Source organism: Boleophthalmus pectinirostris, unplaced genomic scaffold, assembly GCF_026225935.1.
Source record: "Boleophthalmus pectinirostris isolate CB_2022bp ecotype Guang Dong unplaced genomic scaffold, ASM2622593v1 HiC_scaffold_5, whole genome shotgun sequence".
Lineage (NCBI taxonomy): Eukaryota > Metazoa > Chordata > Actinopteri > Gobiiformes > Gobiidae > Boleophthalmus > Boleophthalmus pectinirostris.
Genome location: NW_026571404.1, coordinates 982,878 through 1,003,741, shown reverse-complemented (window position 1 = coordinate 1,003,741; position 20,864 = coordinate 982,878). Strand labels below are relative to the sequence as shown.

At 45.2% G+C, this 20,864-nt stretch overlaps 1 protein-coding gene across 1 annotated transcript in view; it reads right to left on the bottom strand.

Annotated features, from left to right (window-relative positions):
• birc6 (baculoviral IAP repeat containing 6) overlaps positions 1–20,864 on the bottom strand; it is a 156,375-nt gene that overhangs the window by 58,512 nt on the left and 76,999 nt on the right. The window contains 12 exon segments of the mRNA XM_055162377.1: positions 637–1,501; positions 2,370–2,594; positions 5,564–5,672; positions 7,436–7,692; positions 9,689–9,968; positions 10,851–11,051; positions 13,133–13,327; positions 14,871–14,967; positions 15,162–15,337; positions 15,942–16,101; positions 16,220–16,634; positions 18,988–19,246. Of these exon segments, the coding sequence (XP_055018352.1) occupies positions 637–1,501; positions 2,370–2,594; positions 5,564–5,672; positions 7,436–7,692; positions 9,689–9,968; positions 10,851–11,051; positions 13,133–13,327; positions 14,871–14,967; positions 15,162–15,337; positions 15,942–16,101; positions 16,220–16,634; positions 18,988–19,246 (3,239 nt within the window).

The following is a 20,864-nucleotide window of genomic DNA, read 5'->3' as shown; positions in this document are numbered from 1 at the left end:
TCTGACGTTACAGCAGTGGACACAGTTTATGAACAAACTAGTTTGTGATATATAAAAAAAAACAAAAAAATAGTTCGTGATTTTGAATTAACTTGTAAATGACGTGATATTTTTGGACAGCACTGGTTAAAAATAAAATATAAGAGCCTGTTTGAGAGTCCTCCTCCTGTACTATTACTTTACATTAACTTTACTTTTAAGTTTATTTTAAGTTTAACTTTCCATTAATTTTAACTTTACCTTTTAACTTTAACTTTTATTTTAACTGTAACTTGTACTTAACTTTTACTATAATTTTTACTTAACTTTTACTTTTATTTAAATTTTGACTTGAGCCTGTTTGTGATGTTTAAATGTTGAGTTCCTTTAGAAATGAGAATATGATCTTTGAACTACAGGATTATCAGAGAGTTTATTGTTTTGTTCATATTTCTTGGTGTGTTTCTGTGTCTCACGTTTGTCCAGGACTGATTAACTACAACGACCTCTGACACTTTCCATTTCACATTCACCGTCTGGTTTCTAATTCCTTTTTTTGAAAAAAATAAGATCTCAAACATGTCTCAGAGTTAAACCCTCGGGGGCGTGGGTGGAGTTAGGGGGACGGGGTTGGGGTCAGGGGGCGGGGTTTTGTACCTGGGCCATGAGGCGCTGGTTGTTGGGGTGACAGGAAATACACTGCAGGAAAAAGGCGACGGTGGCGTTCTCCAGCGCCGTCCTCTGCTGCGTCGTCAGGCCGCCGTTTTGCGCCGACGACGCCAAAGAAAACCTGGATCCCGGGTTTGAGGCGTGCGACTGCTGAGAGGGCGGGGCTGAGGACGAGGAGGAGGAGGAGGAGGAAGCGAGCGTCTGACAGCTGGCGTTGGAATGACAGAGCAGGAAGAGCAGAGCGGTCCACAGCGGGTTCACCTCTGGTCCTCCTAACCAGTCCTTCATCGCGTGGCTGTTTCCAACTTCAGTTAAAAACCTGAGCACGGGCGCCGCCAGCTCCGCCGCCAGCGTCTGCCGCCCCTGCGCCGCCGCCGCTGACGACGATGCGCAGTTGGAGGAGTTAAAGTGGTGATAGTGGTGCCTTCTGTCCATCTGAGACGCGGGAACGGGCAGGTCGTTGCTCGCCAACAGGCCGACGCAGAACTGAGTGAGGCTGCGCACGAGCAGCGCCGGGAGCCCCGAGTCCAGCAGCTGGTCGATGGCGCCGGGAGACTGCGAGGCGGCGGCGAGCGTGCTGAGCTGGGACTCGCTCAGGTCCAGCGGCGGGCGAAAGTGACGCGAGGAGTCTTCGGTCTGCTCGATCTGCTGCTTCTTGCCGTCGTCGGTCATGGCCATGCGGCGGTGCGGCGCCTGCGAGTGACTGGACGACGGCGTGGGAACGATGCCCATCCACGACATGAGCAGAGAGAAATAACTGGGGTGGATGTGGCACACGGAGCAGAGGAGACTGTCCACGGCCTTCTTCAGCACGATGTTACACGGCAGAGACATGGACCAGTTGTACAGCAGCCTGAGGAACACGAAGAACAGCACAGAAATCAGAAGAAACATCAGACAAATAAACTCAAGACTAACAAGAAAACAACAAGAAAACAACAAGAAAACAACGAGAAAACAACGAGAAAACAACAAGAAAACAACGAGAAAACAACGAGAAAACAACGAGAAAACAACAAGAGAACCACTCCTCCTCCTGGACTATTACTTTAACTTTACTTTAACTTTTCCTTTAAGTTTAATTTAAGTTTAACTTTTCGTGAATTTTAACTTTACCTTTTAACTTTAATTTTTACTTTTACTTTAACTTTTACTTTAATGTTTCCTTAAATTTTTACTTTAACTTTTACTTCAACTTTAATTTTTATGTAAACCTTTACTTAAATTTTTACTTAACTTTTATGTAAACTTTTACTTTAACATAAATTTTTACTTTAACTTTTACTTCAACTTTAATTTTTACTTAAATTTTTATGTAAACCTTTACTTAAATTTTTATGTAAACTTTAACTCTAATTTTTATGTAAACTTTTACTTTAATTTTTACTTAACTTTTATGTAAACTTTTACTTTAACATAAATTTTTATTTTAACTTAACTTCAACTTTTTCTTTACTATCTACAACTCAATATTGATTCTGATGGCACAATGATAAAATTCTCTCTTTAGACAACAGAATCTGATTTTCAACATTAAATAAAGTTTGTCTGATCCCTCAGACGTTTCTCAGATGTTTCTTCTGTCAGACTCTGGTGACACTTTTATATATCTGCCTGCAGGGGGCGCTAACCCTGACCTGCCCATCACTACTGTTTTGTTTTAGGGTTATTTTTAACTTTCTAACAATAGTCAGCCACAGAGTAAAGTCTGGCGCTCGTACTCAAAGAGTTCTCTGTTGAGCAGCGCCGGCAGGTCGTAGTCCACCGGGAGCTCGTAGCTGTGCCACAGGATGGCGGCGACGCAGTGCAGGTGCGACGGCGACGGCATCAGGAGCCCGTACTCCAGCGACGAGGCCGAACCCGACGAGCTGAAGCCCAGAGGAGAACTGAGTCTGTGAGCCGCCACCCGAGACGAGTCGTGAACCCACTGCAGCAGAGCCTGGATCCTGAACACGACAGACGAAAAGAAACAAGAGAGAAGAGGTCAAGTCCTGGGAGGGCATCTGGACCATTCTGAACCAGTCACACACAGATCTGCAGATACGTTTTGTTTCATTCACATGTTTAACACAAACTGAGGATGCAACAAAACAGTTTTCCCATGATTCAATATGTACAGTTTCTCCGTACACCATCGATTTATGAAGATAAACCTCATGTCATTGTTTTCTGATAATGAGTTTAATATAATAACACGATATAGTTGAGTTTCATTGTTGACAAAAGCGCACGTTGCATCCTGGGAATTATTTTGGTCGGTGGCAAGAAACACTAATTGAACATGACGGACGGAGCGAGAAAACACGTAAAGGATATTGATCCTGGTTATTTCTCCACTCTAACAGCAGACGACCCAAGACCATTCTGACCACAAATTGGTCATAAACATCGACGGACGACAAATCTCCCTTTTCAACCCCGACAGAGTCTGGACCAAACCAAACTTCTGGTCTGAATCTCAAACTCCCTGGACAAATATTCACTTGGGCGACATCCACAATGACTTGGTGAAACTCCTGGGCCATTCACAGCAGAAAAGATGAAAACCTCCAAGAGTCTGGATGTGTTGTTGAACTTGTTGGAGTCCACGGTTTGTTAGGATCTTCTACGTTTGCTCAGAATATGAGAAAAGACATTTTCCTTCTCTCGTGCTTCTATTTGTGCGTCCGATAATGCAGCAGGAATTTACCAATATCAGGGAGAAATACACGAGGTTACGCACTGTGTTTGACGCTACCGTGTTTCTGCCTCTGACCAAAAATATTTCCCAGCAGCAACGCGGGTTTTTAATAACAATGAGCTCAAACTCGACTATAGATGAAACACTACACACACTACACACACTACACACACTACACACACCTCCTAAGTTCTTTCTCAGGCTGTTTTATATTTTATATTAAAGTGAAAGTGTTTATGACGAGCGGCGTCGCAGGTCTGAATACGAGTGTGTTTGATTAAAGCTCATGTGCAGTGTTTGGAGTAACGTTTTATAAAAGTAACGATTTACTGTGCTGTGTTGTTTTTTGCTCTAACAGTAATGTGGCGTCACAGGGAAAAAACTAATATTTTACTGTGTATAAATGTGAGTAACGCGCGTCACAAAGTCTTTTTTAATCTGGATTGAAGTTGTGGGTTTTTTGTTTTTCTTCATACAAAGTCACTAAAATCAGGGTGAGATCAGCAGAGGTGAAACACCGGAGACGCCCGTGTAGACCGTCAGGTGACCACGACACCAGGATCAAACCACAACACCATCTCTAACACAAACCTGCAGATTTAACACGAGTTCTTCTCTCAAACTGAAAACACTGTGCTCCACCTTCTGATGTCATCATGTGGTGATACAGGAAGTGCTCCACTGTGTTTTTAAACTCCACACATCTTCACTAGAATCACTTCAGCCCTGGAACTGCAAATCTCCACTGAACTAAAGGTAAAAGACCTAGACTCAGACCTTAGACTTTAAACCTCAGACTGAGACCTCAGACTTCAACCTAGACCTTAGACCTAGACCTCAGACCTAGACAGACGGACCTAGACCTCAGACCTAGACCAAGACTTAGACCTCAGACCTAGACTTAGACCTACACCACAGGCCACAGACTTAGAGCTCAGGCCTAGATCAACTTGGATCTCAGACTTAGACCTCAGACCTGGACCAACTTAGCCCTCAGCCTTAGACCTCAGCCTTAGACCTCAGCCCTTAGACCTCAGCCCTTAGACCTCAGCCTTAGACCTCAGCCTTAGACCTCAGCCTTAGACCTCAGCCTTAGACCTCAGCCTTAGACCCCAGCCTTAGACCTCAGCCTTAGACCTCAGCCTTAGACCTCAGCCTTAGACCTCAGCCTTAGACCTCAGCCTTAGACCTCAGCCTTAGCCTCAGCCTTAGACCTCAGCCTTAGACCTCAGACTTAGACCTCAGCCTTAGACCTAGACCTCAGCCTTAGACCTCAGCCTTAGACCTCAGCCTTAGACCTCAGACCTCAGACCTTAGACCTCAGACCTTAGACCTCAGACTTAGACCTCAGACTTAGACCTCAGACTTAGACCTCAGACTTAGACCTCAGACTTAGACCTCAGACTTAGACCTCAGACTTAGACCTCAGACTTAGACCTCAGACTTAGACCTCAGACTTAGACCTGTTTGTGACCAGGAACATTAGAACATTAGAACATAAATCTCACAAGAGTCAGTTTTGTGTCTTAGTGTTGAACCTTTAATATTTTTTTAATATTTGTCGTTTTGTAAAATCCGTCTGAAGTTTTTCTTAAAAACCAAACCGCAGGTGTTAAAAGGCTCGTGCGGTTTCAGGGTTGAAGTTTGGTGTGTTTTCGACTCGACAGCTCCTCCTCCTGCTCTGACGTGTTCAAGGACACCAGACGCTTCAGGACGTTTAAATGAGACGTTTAGGGACGCGGCGTTTTTCTTCTTCCTTTTTAATCTAATAAAAGAGTTTGGTGGAGACGCCTGAGGACACAGGGGGCGCCGCCGAGTTTAAACAAGGACACGACAGGAAGACGTCTGTGTTCTGTGACTGAAATAATCCAGGTTTATCTTTCGTACATTATTACAAAAATAAACCGCGAGTACGTCGAGTGTGAGGGTTTAAACTTTTCATATTTTCTGAAGCCGTTAAAATCAGACTAAAAACAAAACCGTCGAGCACAGACACGAGGGGAAAATGATCCGAGTCTGAAGGTGAAGACAGAATAAAGACGCAGGAAACTGAAGAGAAGGTCGATTTATAACTAAGTAAAGCTGACGGGAGTTTGATTAAATGTTTGGAGCTGTGAGGAAGAGGAAAAGAGGAGAGAAGAGAGAAGACAGGACCCGTCTTTGTAGAAGTGAAAGCTGTATCTGTGTTTGGTTTGAGTTGTGATGAGAGGAGGAGAGTAGTAAGAGTATCAGTACCTGTCTTTGGTGCCAGAGTCCTGTGTGGTTCCGAGTTGGTACAGGATGTCGATGGTGGAGTCTGAGGACAAACCGTTGAGTCGACCGAAGAGCAGAGGACTGTTCAGATCTGAAACAAACAACATCACATTTTTATAATCGCGTTTTAGTTACAAAAAACGTCCAAAACAAAATCTCTGTTTTAACTAGAGTTGATTGATATATCAGTTGGCCGATATTATCGTGGGCATGTGATACGTCGTTATAAATCTTAGACTCTCTACATTCTGTTCATTTAATCCAATTTACAGATAAATGTTCTAATATGTGTCTCCACATCAGTGTTTATCTGCGGAGTCATTTGTGTGTGTGTGTGTGTGTGTGTGTCTTACTGTCCCTGAACACACGTCACTCACGTGTGCTTGTTCACACTCACACAGATCCATGTGCACAACATTTAAATTATTTTCTTTTTATGAGTCTGGATTAAAAGGACATTTATTAGTTCAGACTTGTGATGTGATGTGGGAGGAGCCTGTGTGATGTGGGAGGAGCCTGTGTGAGCGGTGAGTGTTGAAATGTGTCGACTTTGAAGCTGGTTTTGTTTATTTGTTAGCGATTAGCTGCTGTAGCTCCAACACATAAACAGTCTGTTTTCTATTGATCTGTTGTAAAGTGATTATATTGTTTGTATATTTGTGACTGGAGCTGCATTGATCTGTAAATGAGCTGTGAACAGATGTGTGAATGATCGACATTTACACATATAATTCATCACCGCGGCGTGCACGTATTTACGGCTAAAGGCTAATAGCGCTAGTTTCTTTACTCGCTAGTAGTGACGGGTCGTTGCAAACGAAGTGGATCTTAGATCCGGCTCTTTGAAGTGAACGACGAGAGCCTGATCCTTATTGGCAGACTCATGGTAGTTTGACAGCTGCAGCGGCTGCAAACAAAACTTTCAGAAATCTGCATGTAAATAAGATTAAAAAAACCTGCATGTTTGTCTGTAGTTCAGCATAAAATAAATAAACCAGGACTAATCTTGGGCTCCAGAGACTGAGAGACCGAGTCCTGACACTCAGTCCTGGTTCAGTTCTGGTTCAGTCCTGGTTTAGTCCTGGTTCAGTTCTGGTTTAGTTCTGTTTGCAACAAAATAATCTGAAGAGCCACTTTGGAGCCAAAAGAGCCAGCAGGTTTTAGTGAGCCGAGCCAAAAGAGCCGGTTCTCTAAAAAGAACTGGAATCCCCATCACTGGTGTCTAGAATGTGATGTAAAAATGACATTAGTCCGACAAAGAGTCAGAGGAACAAGAAATGTTTCCTAAATAAACCCAATTTAAAATCCACCAGAACCAAACCTAAGTTTTTTAAACAATTCAAGATTTACAGTGTATTTTTACATCACTCAATATTTTGGTGATTATATCGGCAGCTCCAACTCCCATTATATCGGTTTCATATCGGCCACAGCAAAATCCATATCGATCGGTCTCTAGTTTTAACTGTGATAAAAGTTTGATGCTTCGTGGACCTGAAAAGTGGAACATGACTCTCGTCTCCTCTTGTTCTAAAACTGTGACAAAAAAATAAGTTGACAGTGTGTTTTGTGACCCTGAATGTTCCGCAGTGTGTCTTTAAGCGTGTTTTAGGTCCTTAAAAGTTTCGCAGTGTGTCTTTAAGCGTGTTTTAGGTCCTTAAAAGTTCCGCAGTGTGTCTTTAAGTGTGTTTTAGGACCGTGAATGTTCCGCAGTGTGTCTTTAAGCGTGTTTTAGGACCGTGAATGTTCCGCAGTGTGTCTTTAAGCGTGTTTTAGGACCGTGAATGTTCCGCAGTGTGTCTTTAAGCGTGTTTTAGGACCGTGAATGTTCCGCAGTGTGTCTTTAGTCCGTACTTGCGGGGTCGGTCCCGGAGGCGGCGCAGTTCCTCAGCAGGATGTCGATGAGTTTGAGTCCGATCCGGGTGGACTGGAGTCCGATCTTGACCAGAACCGCCTCGATGTTCGGCGAGTGCATCCCGCAGTACGGCGACATCAGCAGCGCCGCGCACGTCTGCAGGAGGTTGGCCGTGGGCGCCGCCGCCGACGCCATCATGGCCTCCAGGTCGCCGACGTGGGTCAGACAGTGATGAAGCAGACGCAGCCAACCGATACTGGACACAACAGTACGGAACATTTTACTCACACATCACAAACAGAGTCATGTGAACGTCCACACCACAACAGTAAAAACATGTTTCACTCCTGGAGAAAAGGCTGGACAAACAGAAAGAGTTTAATATAATAATAAAATTTTAATTCCAACAGAAACTAATAATTTTTTAAGTTTGATTTTAAAATATGAACATTTATTGAATTCTTAAATGTAGATTTATAAAAGTAGAACGGCTGCCCTTGTAAACATCTATTAAAACTGCAGAATTAACAGAAACAGCATTAATTTTTTAAATTTTTTATGAGCTTTGACATTTTATTCTCTGAAAGATGTAAATGCCTTTATGATTATGGAGACAAAAAATAATAATAAAAAATAGAAAACAAGGGCTGAAATATAAAAAAATGAATTACCTTATACTAGTTCTGATATTGATCAAGACCTTTTTTTTTTTCTTTTTTTTTATCCAGAATCAATTCCTGCTGAAATGAGTTTAATTTTGATTCTAGTTTCAGTTCGTGGAATTCAGTCAAAGAGTCTTTCCCTGTGGACCTAAGTTTATCTGAATCTAAAATTTTATGAAAAATTAACACTTTTTTCCCAGTTTGCCATTTTTACTTCTGGTTGGACATGACACTGGGGAACACTGTGTGTGTGTGTGTGTGCGTGTGTTGTGTGTGTGTATATATGTGTGTGTGTGTGTGTATATGTGTGTGTGTGTGTATATATGTGTGTGTGTGTATATGTGTGTGTGTGTGTGTATATATGTGTGTGTGTGTGTGTATATGTGTGTGTGTGTGTGTGTGTGTATATATGTGTGTGTGTGTATATGTGTGTGTGTGTGTGTGCGTGTGTTGTGTGTGTGTGCGTGTGTATATGTGTGTGTGCGTGTGTTGTGTGTATATGTGTGTGTGTGTGTTGTGTGTATATGTGTGTGTTTGTGTGTATGTGTGTGTGTACAGACCTGGTTTTGGAGACCTGGTCCTCTGAGGGGAGGAAGGGGTTGTGTGTGTTTGTGTGTTGTGTGTATATGTGTGTGTCTGTGTGTGTGTGTGTGCATGTGTTGTGTGTATATGTGTGTGTGTGTGTGTTTGTGTGTGTGTGTATATGTGTATGTGTTTGTGTGTGTCTGCGTGTGTGTGTGTGTGCGTGTGTTGTGTGTGTGTGTCTGCGTGTGTGTGTGTGTGTGTGCATGTGTTGTGTGTATATGTATGTGTGTGTGTATATGTGTGTGTGTGTGTGCATGTGTGTGTACAGACCTGGTTTTGGAGACTTGGTCCTCTGAGGGGAGGAAGGGGTTGTGTGTGTTTGTGTGTGTGTGTATATGTGCGTGTGTGCATGTGTGTGTGCATGTGTTGTGTGTATATGTGTGTGTGTGTGTGTGTGTGTGTGTGTGTGTGTATGTGTGTGTGTGTGTGTGTGTGTGTATATGTGTGTGTGTGTGTGTGTGTGTGTATATGTGTGTGTGTGTGTGTGTGTGTGCATGTGTTGTGTGTATATGTGTGTGTATTTGTGTGTGTATGTGTGTATGTGTGTGTACAGACCTGGTTTTGGAGACCTGGTCCTCTGAGGGGAGGAAGGGGTTGTGTGTGTTTGTGTGTGTTGTGTCTGCGTGTGTGTGTGCGTGTGTGTGTGTTGTGTGTATATGTGTGTGTGTGTGTATATGTGTGTGTGTATGTGTGTGTACAGACCTGGTTTTGGAGACCTGGTCCTCTGAGGGGAGGAAGGGGTTGTGTGTGTGTGTGTGTGTGTTGTGTCTGCGTGTGTGTGCATGTGTTGTGTGTATATGTGTGTGTGTGTGTGTTGTGTCTGCGTGTGTGTGCATGTGTTGTGTGTATATGTGTGTGTGTGTGTGTGTGTGTGTGTGTGTGTTGTGTGTATATGTGTGTGTGTGTGTGTGTGTGTGTTGTGTGTATATGTGTGTGTGTGTGTGTGTGTGTGTGTGTGTGTGTGTGTGTATATGTGTATGTGTGTGTGTATGTGTGTGTACAGACCTGGTTTTGGAGACCTGGTCCTCAGAGGGGAGGAAGGGGTTGTTGACGGTGGCGGAGGACGTGTTTCCGAACGCCGTGAGTCCGAGGAGTTTGATCTGGGACAGGCCCAGGGTGCTGGCGTCTCGGGGTCTGTGGAGGCGGAGACATACGGCCGACGCCACCTCGGCTTTCACCAGCTGGATCTTTATGTAGGTGAGTCCGGACGTGATGACGGGCGTGGACAGAGGCAGCATGTTCAGGCCGTCGGCGCTGATCTCCACCGACACGGACGACGGACACGCTGAGGACGACACAGACGGACGGTCAGAGAAAAACAGATCTGAACGAGAGCGGAATCATCTGGAAGTCTGACTTTTCCAACGGGAATCATCCTGTACGACTCCTGCTGATCTGAGTCCACAAAACTTTTGATCCAGAGCAGAAAGAGTATAGTATAGTTTCCAACAAAACATTTTATTAATAATTCCCAACTATGTACCTGTTTAGTCTCTGGTTTAGTCCCGGTTTATCCCCAGTTCCTTGGTTTAGTCTTGGTTCAGTCCCAGTTTAGTCCCAGGTTTAGTCCCAGGTTTAGTCCCGGTTTAATCTCCGGTTTAGTCTCGCTTCAGTCCCTGCTTTAGTCCTGCTTTAGTCCCGATTTAGTCCCCAATTTAGTCCCCAGTTCAACCCTGGTTTAGTCCTGGTTTAGTCCCTGATTTAGTGGACCCCCCTTTGAGGACACCCTCGAAAACGAGATGGCAAAACATCTCAAGGGGCTTATCCTCCAAATAAATAAACTGTAAATTGTAAATTCTAGTCCCGGTCCAGTCTCCAGTCAAGTCCCCCCGGTCCAGTCCCGGTCCAGTCCCGGTCCAGTCCCGGTCCAGTCCCGGTCCAGTCCCGGTCCAGTCTCCGGTCCAGTCTCCGGTCCAGTCTCCGGTCCAGTCTCCGGTCCAGTCCCGGTTTAGTCTCTGGTTTAGTCTCGCTATAGTCCCCTGTTGAGTCTCGGTTTAGTCCCTGGTTCAGTCCCAGTTTAGTTCCGGTTTAGTCTCCAGTCCAGTCCCGGTCCAGTCCCGGTCCAGTCCCGGTCCAGTCCCGGTCCAGTCTCCGGTCCAGTCTCCGGTCCAGTCTCCGGTCCAGTCCCGGTCCAGTCCCGGTCCAGTCCCAGTCCCGTGTGACTCACTTGCGAGCGAGGCGAGGTGCGGCTGGATGTGGATCTCTTTGAGCAGGACGGCGGCGGGCAGGTGAACCGTCAGGTCGCTCCACGCCTCTTCGGGGAGGAAGATGTAGGACCAGGCGGCGGAGCGCGCCCGGCGGTGAGGGGGCGTGGCCTGCAGCAGCACCTCGGCGGGCTGAGCCGTGGGACTGCTCGAGGTGATGGTGCCTGAGGGACGGAGGAGCCAAGAGGAACACAAAGAGACGCATAAGAAACAAAAACAAAAGCACAAGAGTTAGTTTTACTGTAAAGGTTCGTTCACACCAAAGCGTCAGAGCCAGTTTCTGTGTAAAGTCCATGTGGACGCGCGACTAGAGCGTCCTGCGTTTTTGCGGCGCATCTTGAGCGTTTTGGCGTCGATGCTCCAGACGAACGTCCGAGGAGTCAGCGTCAAGAAGTTGAAAATGCTGAACTTTTCGCGTCAGATGCACCGCCTCAACCAATCAGGAACGAGTATCCAGAGACACAGCGACGTTATTATCAGGAAGAAAAACCCCAGAACCAGAACCACAAACATGAACGGAGAATAAATATATACACCACAAACACCGAGACGATCACCAGGACTAAACCAGGACCAGACCAGTATTAGACCAGGATTAGACCAGGACTGATCCAGTGTCATTAGTGGAGTATAAATATAAACTCGCTCCAGTCGTCGAGTCGATTTCCTCCACTGATGTTTTATGTCATAAAAACACTAAAGTCTCAGTCTGGTCTGACATTGTTTCGGGAAAAGACCAGGACCGGGCTCTTGTTTCCAGGACAACGGACGCGCGTCAAGTATTTTTCTCCCGTTGGTCCACGGCGTCAAAGACACGAGCGTCGGGGGCGTCTGAACTCAAATGCAACGGCTCCAAATAGAGACGTCAAGGCTTTTTTTGGAGCTTTGGTGTGAACGAACCTTCAGAGTTCAGTGTTGATCTGCTGAAGTTTCCTCGTCAAACACAAAACTGCACAAAAACTACGTCCGTCGTTTGTGCTGCAGAAAGTTTGATTCATGCTGTTTTAACTTTGGAGATATTAATGATTCTTTTACAGGTCAAACTGGTGTCAGGTAGGGCTGGTATCATTAAGAAACTGCCGATACGATACACATGTCGATACAGCACGCTTTTGATTCGATACGATATATTTCAAATCGATGTGATACGGTTCAATAAAAAAATAAAGGCTAAATCATGTCTGTGATTTGTAACAAAATGATTTAGTAAAATAAACCAAAAAATCCTCCTGGTGATATATCGATACAGCAGCCCACGATATCGATACTGTATCATCACATTAAACGATACGATATATTGATATTTCGATATATTTGCACAGCCCTAGTGTCAGCAGCTCCAACACACTTCAAAATGAAATAAAACAACTTCAAATGGAGTCACCTGTTTGTGCTTCATTTTTGCTGTAAAAGTTCAGTTTGTGTGATTCTGGTTTTTAAAATATGAAGTTTTATTTTGTGTCGATGAGTCAAAATGTGAAACAGCCTCAAAACGGCAGAAAATTAAACCAGTCGTTTGTGTTTGGTTTGTGTTGTTTTGTGTATCTGTTTTCATTTGTGTGAGTTTATTTCTAAAATGAATCATGATAATTTTTATGTAAATTATATTTTGTTCATTTCTGTTCATTTGACAACAGCGACTTTAACAAAACTCCACAAAACGAGTGAAGAGAAACGACCTGAGGCTGTGGAAAAGTCTGGATCAGCCTGGAGGAACTTGATTTGGATTCAGATTTTATAGAATAACAAACTTTTCCACAGACTCGTTTATCTTAAAGAATTTACACAAAAATAATCATGAATAATTTTAGAAATAAACTCACACAAATGAAAACAGACACACAAAACAACACAAACCAAACACAAACGACTGGTTTAATTTTCTTTGTTGTTCTGAGGCCGTTTCACATTTTGACTCATCGACTTGTTTGTCGTTTTATTTCATTCTGAAGTTTCCTGAGGCTGTGACTCCAGTTTAACCTGTAAAAGAATCGTTAAAGTCTCCAAAACTAAAGCAGCACAAACCATGGACAGAGTTTTTGTGCAGGTTTGACTTCACGCAGGTTCAGTATTGTTTTTTTTTTTTTATTCAAGTGTTTATTTAGTTTTTATTTGTGCAGTGGGTCGTGTGTGTAAATGTTCTGTGTCCTCATTATAGAAAAGCATGAACTTCAATAAAAGACAAGAACATGACGTCTGTGTCGTTGCCTGATTTGGAGTTTTAGATCATAAACGTGTCGTGTACCCAGAGGAGCGAAGTTGTGCAGCCCCTCGGCGTTGTCGGGTTCAGAGGTCATGACCCGGGCCTTCAGGTTCCCGTCGGACGACTTCCCCGGACCCGAGTCCAAGAACTTCATGATGGTGGAGACCATGCTCCTCGCCGTGTTCACGATCGCTCTGGTGCTCGTCACCATGTTGTTACAGATCAGCTGCACTCCTCCTGCACAGACAGGGACAGACAGGGGCAGACAGGGGCAGACAGGGGCAGACAGGGGCAGACAGGGGCAGACAGGGGCAGACAGGGGCAGACAGGGGCAGACAGGGACAGACAGGGACAGAGAGACGGGGGCAGACAGGGACGGGCAGGGACAGACGGGGGCAGACGGGGGCAGACGGGGCAGACGGGGGCAGACGGGGGCAGACAGGGGACAGACAGGGACAGACAGGGACAGACAGGGACAGACAGGGACAGACGGGGGCAGACAGGGGCAGACAGGGGCAGACAGGGGCAGACAGAGAAGAGTTGAAGAGTTAGGGACGTGGAACAGAAGCAGACTCTGAGTCAGACTTTGTCTGTGTCTCTTGTTTTCTCGTGGAAAACCGACCTGGACCTGGAGGAAGTGAACTGAGCCGCTTGGATTTAGGTCACAGTTCAAATGTGGGCAAACACACAGTAAATGGGGAGAAGTGTCTTTGGTCATTTTGATGTGTTCAGTTTGTGTCTGTGCAGAGAAACAGGTTCACTCTTTTTCACAGACAAAATTTCAAAACTTTTCTATGACTTTTTCATGAGCTGAAGTGAAATTTCCGAGACTTTCCAGCACCTACATGTGCAGAACTGATCAGACTTTTAGGTTTAAATCTGAAACATTCACTCTTTCCTCTCACTTTATGGTTTGGGATTATAGTTTTTGAACATTTTAAATCCTGTCAGTGTTTTTATTGTCGTCTCTTTTAAACAAAAGACTCAGATGTTCACAAAGAATCAGAACAGACTCATGAAAACTGAACACAACACTGGAGCAAAGGGAAACACACACTACATCTGTGACATGTTAGTGTCATATGAACATCTCACACTCTGAGGAGCTCAGGGACCAACTCCTGCTGGTGCCAGAGTCACGACTAAACAAGGGGAGTCAGAGTTTCAGGTTCATGCAGCTAAAACCTGGAACAGTCTGAACATGTGAGACAGACTCTTCTGTGACGCTGTTTAAATCCAGACTCTAGGTTTTCATTCCGCACTCTTCTCTCCAATTTATGTCTCTCTTTTTTATTTTAATCTTCATGATTATTTATGTTTTGATTTGTTTTTATGATTTTAATGTATTTCTTATTCTGTAAAACACTTTGAATTACTTTGTGTATGAATTGTGCTGTACAAATAAACTTGCCTTGCCTAAAATTCCATGACTTTTCCAGGATTTCCATGATCGTGGGAACCCTGAGAAAGTGTCTTCTAAAATCTTTGTAGTGACATTTAGTTTTTCTTTCACATCATTTCACAGTAACACAAGTTTTTTCTGAACATGTAAAAGTCAAACTGACGTAACTGAGTCACCAAAACCTGACTTTAAGCTAAACTTTCTCAGGCTCCTTTTTTTCCGGACTGTTTCAGTGGAACGATTGGAGAACTGAACTGTCGGGAGAACAGACTCAGATTTATCCACTGTGACTTTCAACAGAAAACTGGGTTTATTTCTCTCAGGGACGTTCCACGTTTCAGTTTTGCTTCAGTCTGAACGAGCGTGTTCCTCACTCACCCATGTCGTGAAAAGCCTTGAGAGCTTCACTCGTGTCCAACACTCGGAGGATGAACCACAGCAGAGGCTCCGACAGCTGACAGGTGGACAGGGAGCCCTGACAGGGACAAAGGGAAAACATAAACATTACTCCAAAAATAATCTGTAGAGAAAAGAGAAAATGTTTGTGTGAAAGTCTCCAGACTCAACAAGAAAGTTTAAACTCATCCCCTGCAGCCTCACCTGTCTGCACCTGTCTGCACCTGTCTGCACCTGTGTGCACCTGTCTGCGGGTCAGTGTCAGGGACTCACCTGTCGGCCCATGTATCCACAGGCCATGTAGGTGAGGATGGGCTGGAGCATCACGTGGACGGAGCTGCTCCTCTTGCTCAGTGTGGTCAGGATGGTGAAGAGGCCGTCGCCCACGGAGATGGCGTCCAGGCCCCCGTGGAAGTTCTCGTGTTTGGTCAGATGGAGGCCGCTCGCTCCTGGGACACACACGCAACGGACAAGGTAAGGAAGTGCGCTGATAGCATGCTAGTTGTTGTTCTGAGCGTTATTGAAGTGACAGTAAAAACTCCACTCTGGTCTCATAAAAACCCTTTCTCCTCCACAGATCTGACTCCTCAGCGGCTCCCTGACTCCACAGATCTGACTCCTCAGCGGCTCCCTGACTCCACAGATCTGACTTCATAGCTCCACAACTCCCTCCACGACTCCCTGACTCCTCAACAGTGGCTCCCTGACTCCCTCCACCGCTTCCTGACTCCTCAGATCTGACTTCACAGCTCCCTGACTCCACAGATCTGACTCCCTCGACATCTCCCTGACTCCTTGCACAGTGGCTCAACGGTTCCCTGACTCCACAGATCTGACTTCATAGCTCCCCGACTCCCTCCACAACTCCCTGACTTCTCAACAGTGGCTCCCTGACTCCCTCCACGACTCCCTCACAGTGGCTCCCTGACTCCTCAGATCTGACTCCACAGATCTGACTCCTCAGATCTGACTCCTCAGATCTGACTCCTCAGATCTGACTCCTCAGATCTGTGGAGTCAGATCTGACTCCTCGTCGCCGTCTGTGACTCTCACCGATGATCATGGCCATGGCGCTGCTGTTGCACTGTCCCAGCGCCGACAGGATCTGACTCATGATCTGCTGATTGGCTAAAACCAGGTCTGCCACTCCGGACGCCGGGCCCTGATTGGTCGACGAGCCTCCGCTGGCCCCGCCCTCTTTACTTCCACACACCTGAAAAACAAAAGAATCAGTTGTGATAAAACTGACGAACACAGAGACACAAAACAAACTTAGAAACAGTGAGAATAACGATGAGACTTTGTTGTCGTTGTCGTCGTTGTCGTCGTACCTTCTCCTCGTCGGACGCGCTGCTGTCGGCCGCGCTCACGCCCCCTGGTGGGAGCCTCCCGCTGAACTCTCGGTCTCCGGACAGAGGCAGCTGCACCAGGACGTTCACCAGTTTGAGCAGGTCGAACATGAGCTGGTCTCTCGTGGTCTCGCCGCACACGGCTTTGGCGTCGCCCGGGCGGATGATGTTGGCGAAGAGCCCCCCGAAGCAGGCGCGCGCCCCCACCGAGCTGTCCGAGCCGCTCCGGGACACCAGCTTGTCCGAGCACGTGATGTAGTGATGGACCAGGAACGTGATGGACTCGATGACGGACAGGATGGTCGCCACGGAAACCACCTCGAAGTTCTGCTCCAGAGTGAAGTCCAGGAGTTTCACCTGAGCGTCCAGAGGGCCCTGACCCGACTGGAACGGACCTCTGAGCCACACGAGAGAGAAGAAAAGAAAAGAAAAGAGAGGAGAGCAGGGGTCAATATTAAATGTTCTATTTTTGAACTTTTTTCACAAATAAACGGCGTGGGACTTTAAAGGAAACCCAACAGTGTGATGGTGAGTGGTTTTGGTTGTTTGTTCGTTCACGGTGACTCTGGGTGTGTTCAGTTGTGGCGTGTAGGGAGTAGTGTCTGGGACCAGCGGATTGTCGGCGTGTTCAGTGACTCAGTTGTTCAGTCGTGTGTAGAAGCGGCACGTTTTTTGGTTCATTCCTCCGTTCCGTTCCTCACATTTTTAGTTCTTTTTATTGTTTTGTAAACGCTCTAATCACCCGCAACAACAGATTAACGTGTTTTGTAAGTTTCGGTTTTGCTGCTAAGTCGCTCCCCCTTCAGAGCACCATCACAACACAATCACCGCACGTCCCCTCTAACAAAACTTACTGCGGTTTTCTGTCACGTTTTTGTATTATCCACGGAGAATTTTCCCGTTTACTGTCGTATTTATGGAGAAATCTCGTACAGAGAGATCGCTAGATTACTCAAACACGCGTGGATGTCTCTAAAACCTCTTCAGACATGTTTTTTTAGACGATGGAACGTTAAAACATGGGAGAAAGCTCCAAAAATACCCCGTCTTTAAGCACAGTTCTTCATTCATCTCGACAGAAATTCTAATCTTGGTAAAAGGAATTTCAGTTTTGTCCGTCGTTATCGGTCATTTTTTACATTTTAAATCTTTCGTGTAGGGAGGGTGTGTCTGGGACCAGCGGATTGTCGGCGTGTTCGCAGTGACTCAGTTCAGTCGTGTCTAGAAGTGGCACGTCGCGCTCGTGGCTTTTTCGGTTCGTTCCTCTGTTCCGTTCCTCGTCGGCGTGAAGTGATGAGTTGTGTGTGTGTGTGTGGGTGTGTTTCTCTGTGCGGTCGCTGTCTGCTCCGTGTGTGTTTTTGTGTGTTTGTCTGCTCCGTGTGTGTTTGTGTGTTTGTAGTTTACTGAAGTCGTGCTGGGACACCTGAGTGGATTCGTGTATGGGGCGCTCTGGATTGTGGTGCGCGGTCGTTTTTTGATGCGGTTAGAGTCTTAAGAGCGCGACTAATAACCCGGAAAATACAGTACATGTGTTTTTGTTTAAGCATTTTACTCTTGAGCTCTGTGGATTGTTCTGTTCTAATTATGACATTTGAATCACAATATTGATCTAAAACAACTTCATAAAAGAACCAAGTGACTCTGACTTCCTCACAGTGGCACAGGAGGAGCTGGAAACAGGGTTAAACATCATTCAAACCACATGTGACAGATGTAAGATCAGTGAGTCTGCACTGCTCCGTATGTTCTGGTCTTACCCTGACTTAGGATGACACTGGAAAAGCAAATTTAAGGCTTTATCCACAGAGTGAGGAGTTTAGATATGACCAAGACCTCTTGTTGCTCTGCTCAGGATGGTACCTGGGGGCTGTGGCTTCCAGCAGGAGGACACAGGTGATTGTGTTTAACTCTACTGCAGGAGTGTCCAAACTTTTTTCATCAAGGGCCACATGTCTAAACACAGATGACGCAGACGGCCGATCGAGGGCCACAGACTGCTGCTCGATACAGTGAATAATTGAAATATTTGCATGTTTAACACATTAGAGTTCAGACTTTATTCATGCTAAAATCCTTAAAACCAAACACTAAATATTAATTATTCGCTTTATCAAGGCAAATTTTCAAAAAACTTGCAGTAAAAAATTTTTTTTTGTTGATTCAAGGTAATTTGGGCCAATTCACCTGGAAGCCTGAGGGCCAAGAATAATTTGTCAGAGGGCCGCATTTGGCCCCTGGGCCATAGTTTGGACATGCCTGATCTACTGGTTCACCGCATTATTCTTTTAAACCCTGTGCCTCCCTCTGTAACACTGGAGTTTTTTCGAATCTCAGACTTGGGAAAAATAAAAAAAAATCAGATCTACATTGAGTGGTTCTGAACTAAATTTCTTTAAGGTGTAGAAATTGTTCTTTTATCTTCAATAAATCATTAACGTGTGTTTGCTTGATGGTTTTATTTCTGTTCTATTCTGTGTAGATGTACATTTTTGTATGTGTCGATTTGTTTTTTGGGCTTTGTGCATTTTAATTTGCAGTGTTATTAATCTGTATTCCACAGCGGTGAGTAAGGGCAGGTGGAGGGATCGGGGTTTGTTTTTCTTTTTTCTGCATTATATTGTTAAATCAATAAAAATATTTAAACCCTAAAGATCATTCAAACATGAATCACTCCAAATACAATTCAACACGAGCCAAGAGTCAGCGCCCTGGTGGACAAACACACTCCCTCCTCCTCCCCGGGGCCTCACCTCTCAGACGACAGGATGTGCATGAGGCGCAGCAGGAAGTCACTGAACACCTGTGGGCAGGTGGAGGACAGGTGCACCTGCAGGCGGCTCACGAACTCGTGCATGGCCTGCGTGGCCGTGGGGCCGACCTGAGCGCTGTGCTGACTCGTGCCGTTCGGGTTCGTCCCCGAGAGGAACCGGACCAGGACGTGGACCAGGGTCGGGTCTGACACCATCTGCAGGGCCGTGCTGTCGGGAGAACTGAGGCCCGAGCTCGACGCTGCAGAGAGACAGAGAGAGACAGAGAGAGAGAGAGAGAGAGGACTGAGTCAGATGCCCTCCCATCTTTATTAACCCTGTGTTAAGTTGAAGTTTAAGGTGCACTTTATTTTTCCCAGGTAAATCTGTTCTCTGCATTTGACCCATTCTTCAGTCGCCACGTTTATATGAGAGCTTTAATAGTCAAGTTTGAGCTGACGTCATTGTTATTAAAAACCCGCGTTGCTGCTGGGAAATATTTTAGTCAGAGGCAGAAACACAGTAGCGTCAAACACAGTGTGTAACCTCGAGTATTTCTCCTGATAATGGTAAATTCCTGCTGCATTATCAGACGCACAAATAGAAACACAGAAGGAGGAAAATGTCTTTTTCATATTCTGAGTGAAAAGAACCACTAACAGTGAATTAAACGACTTTCAAACATCCGCAGAGCAAACGTAGAAGATCCTAACAAACCGTGGACTCAACAAGTTCAACAACACATCCAGACTCTTGGAGGTTTTCATCTTTTCTGCTGTGAATGGCCCAGGAGTTTCCACCAAGTCATTGTGGATGTCGCCCAAGTGAATATTTGTCCAGGGAGTTGGAGATTCTGACCAGAAGTTTGGTTTGGTCCAGGTTCTGTCGGGGTTGAAAAGGGAGATTTGTCGTCCGTCGATGTTTATGACCAGTTTGTGGTCAGATGGTCTTGGTCGTCTGTCATGGTTCATGTTTTGTGGTGGTTGTAGTTTGTGTTTTATTGTGACATTTGTTTTGTTGCTTGTAGTTCTGAGTTTTACTTCCTGATTGTTTGTTGTTGTTGATCGTTGGCTCCGCCCTCATGTGTCTCACCTGTGTCTCGTTCAGGTGTGTGTGTTTATTCCCTGTGTTCTCGTCTGCCCTTTGTTGGTCCATTGTCTCTGTCCGAGTTTCTCTGTGTCTCTTGTCGTGGCCATTTAGTCTTGAGTTTTGGATTTTTTCTGTTTTGTCATTAAATATTTTGAAGCAGTCCTGCGTTTTGGGTCCTGCCTCTGTTTCCACGTGACGTCCTCTGCTGTTAGAGCGGAGAAATAACTGGGATCAATGCCCTTTACGTGTTTTCTCGCTCCGTTCGTCATGTTCAATTAGTGTTTCTTGCCGCCGACCAAAATAATTCCCAGCAACACTTTTGTCAACAATGAAACTCAACTATTCCAAATAAAAATAATTTAAATCTGAATAAAAATAAATTCCTCTTTAAAAAGTTCATGTAAACACTTAATTCCAAATGAAAATGTTTATTGTGAATGAATCTTAACAGTGAAGTAAGTGTTTGTTTTATTGTGATGTTTTCGCTGAGTGAGTTTGTTTGGTGGATCGTGTTTGTGGTTTGTTGTTGTTAAAATGCTGCTGGTGCTTCGTGCTCGTCGTGTCGTCCTTCTGACGCGTCGGTCCGGCTCCACCAGTCCTGTCTCGGGACTTTGATCTGATTTAGATTTTTTTGTGGGTCAAGAACTCACGTTTGCAACTCAACATAAAGAAAACTGTCTGCATGATGTTCAGCAAAAAAACAACTGATCTACAGCGTCCAGTGTGTTTCTGGACGAGGTGGAACTCAGCCTCGTCAAAGAGTTTAAATCCCTGGGACTGACGCTGGACCC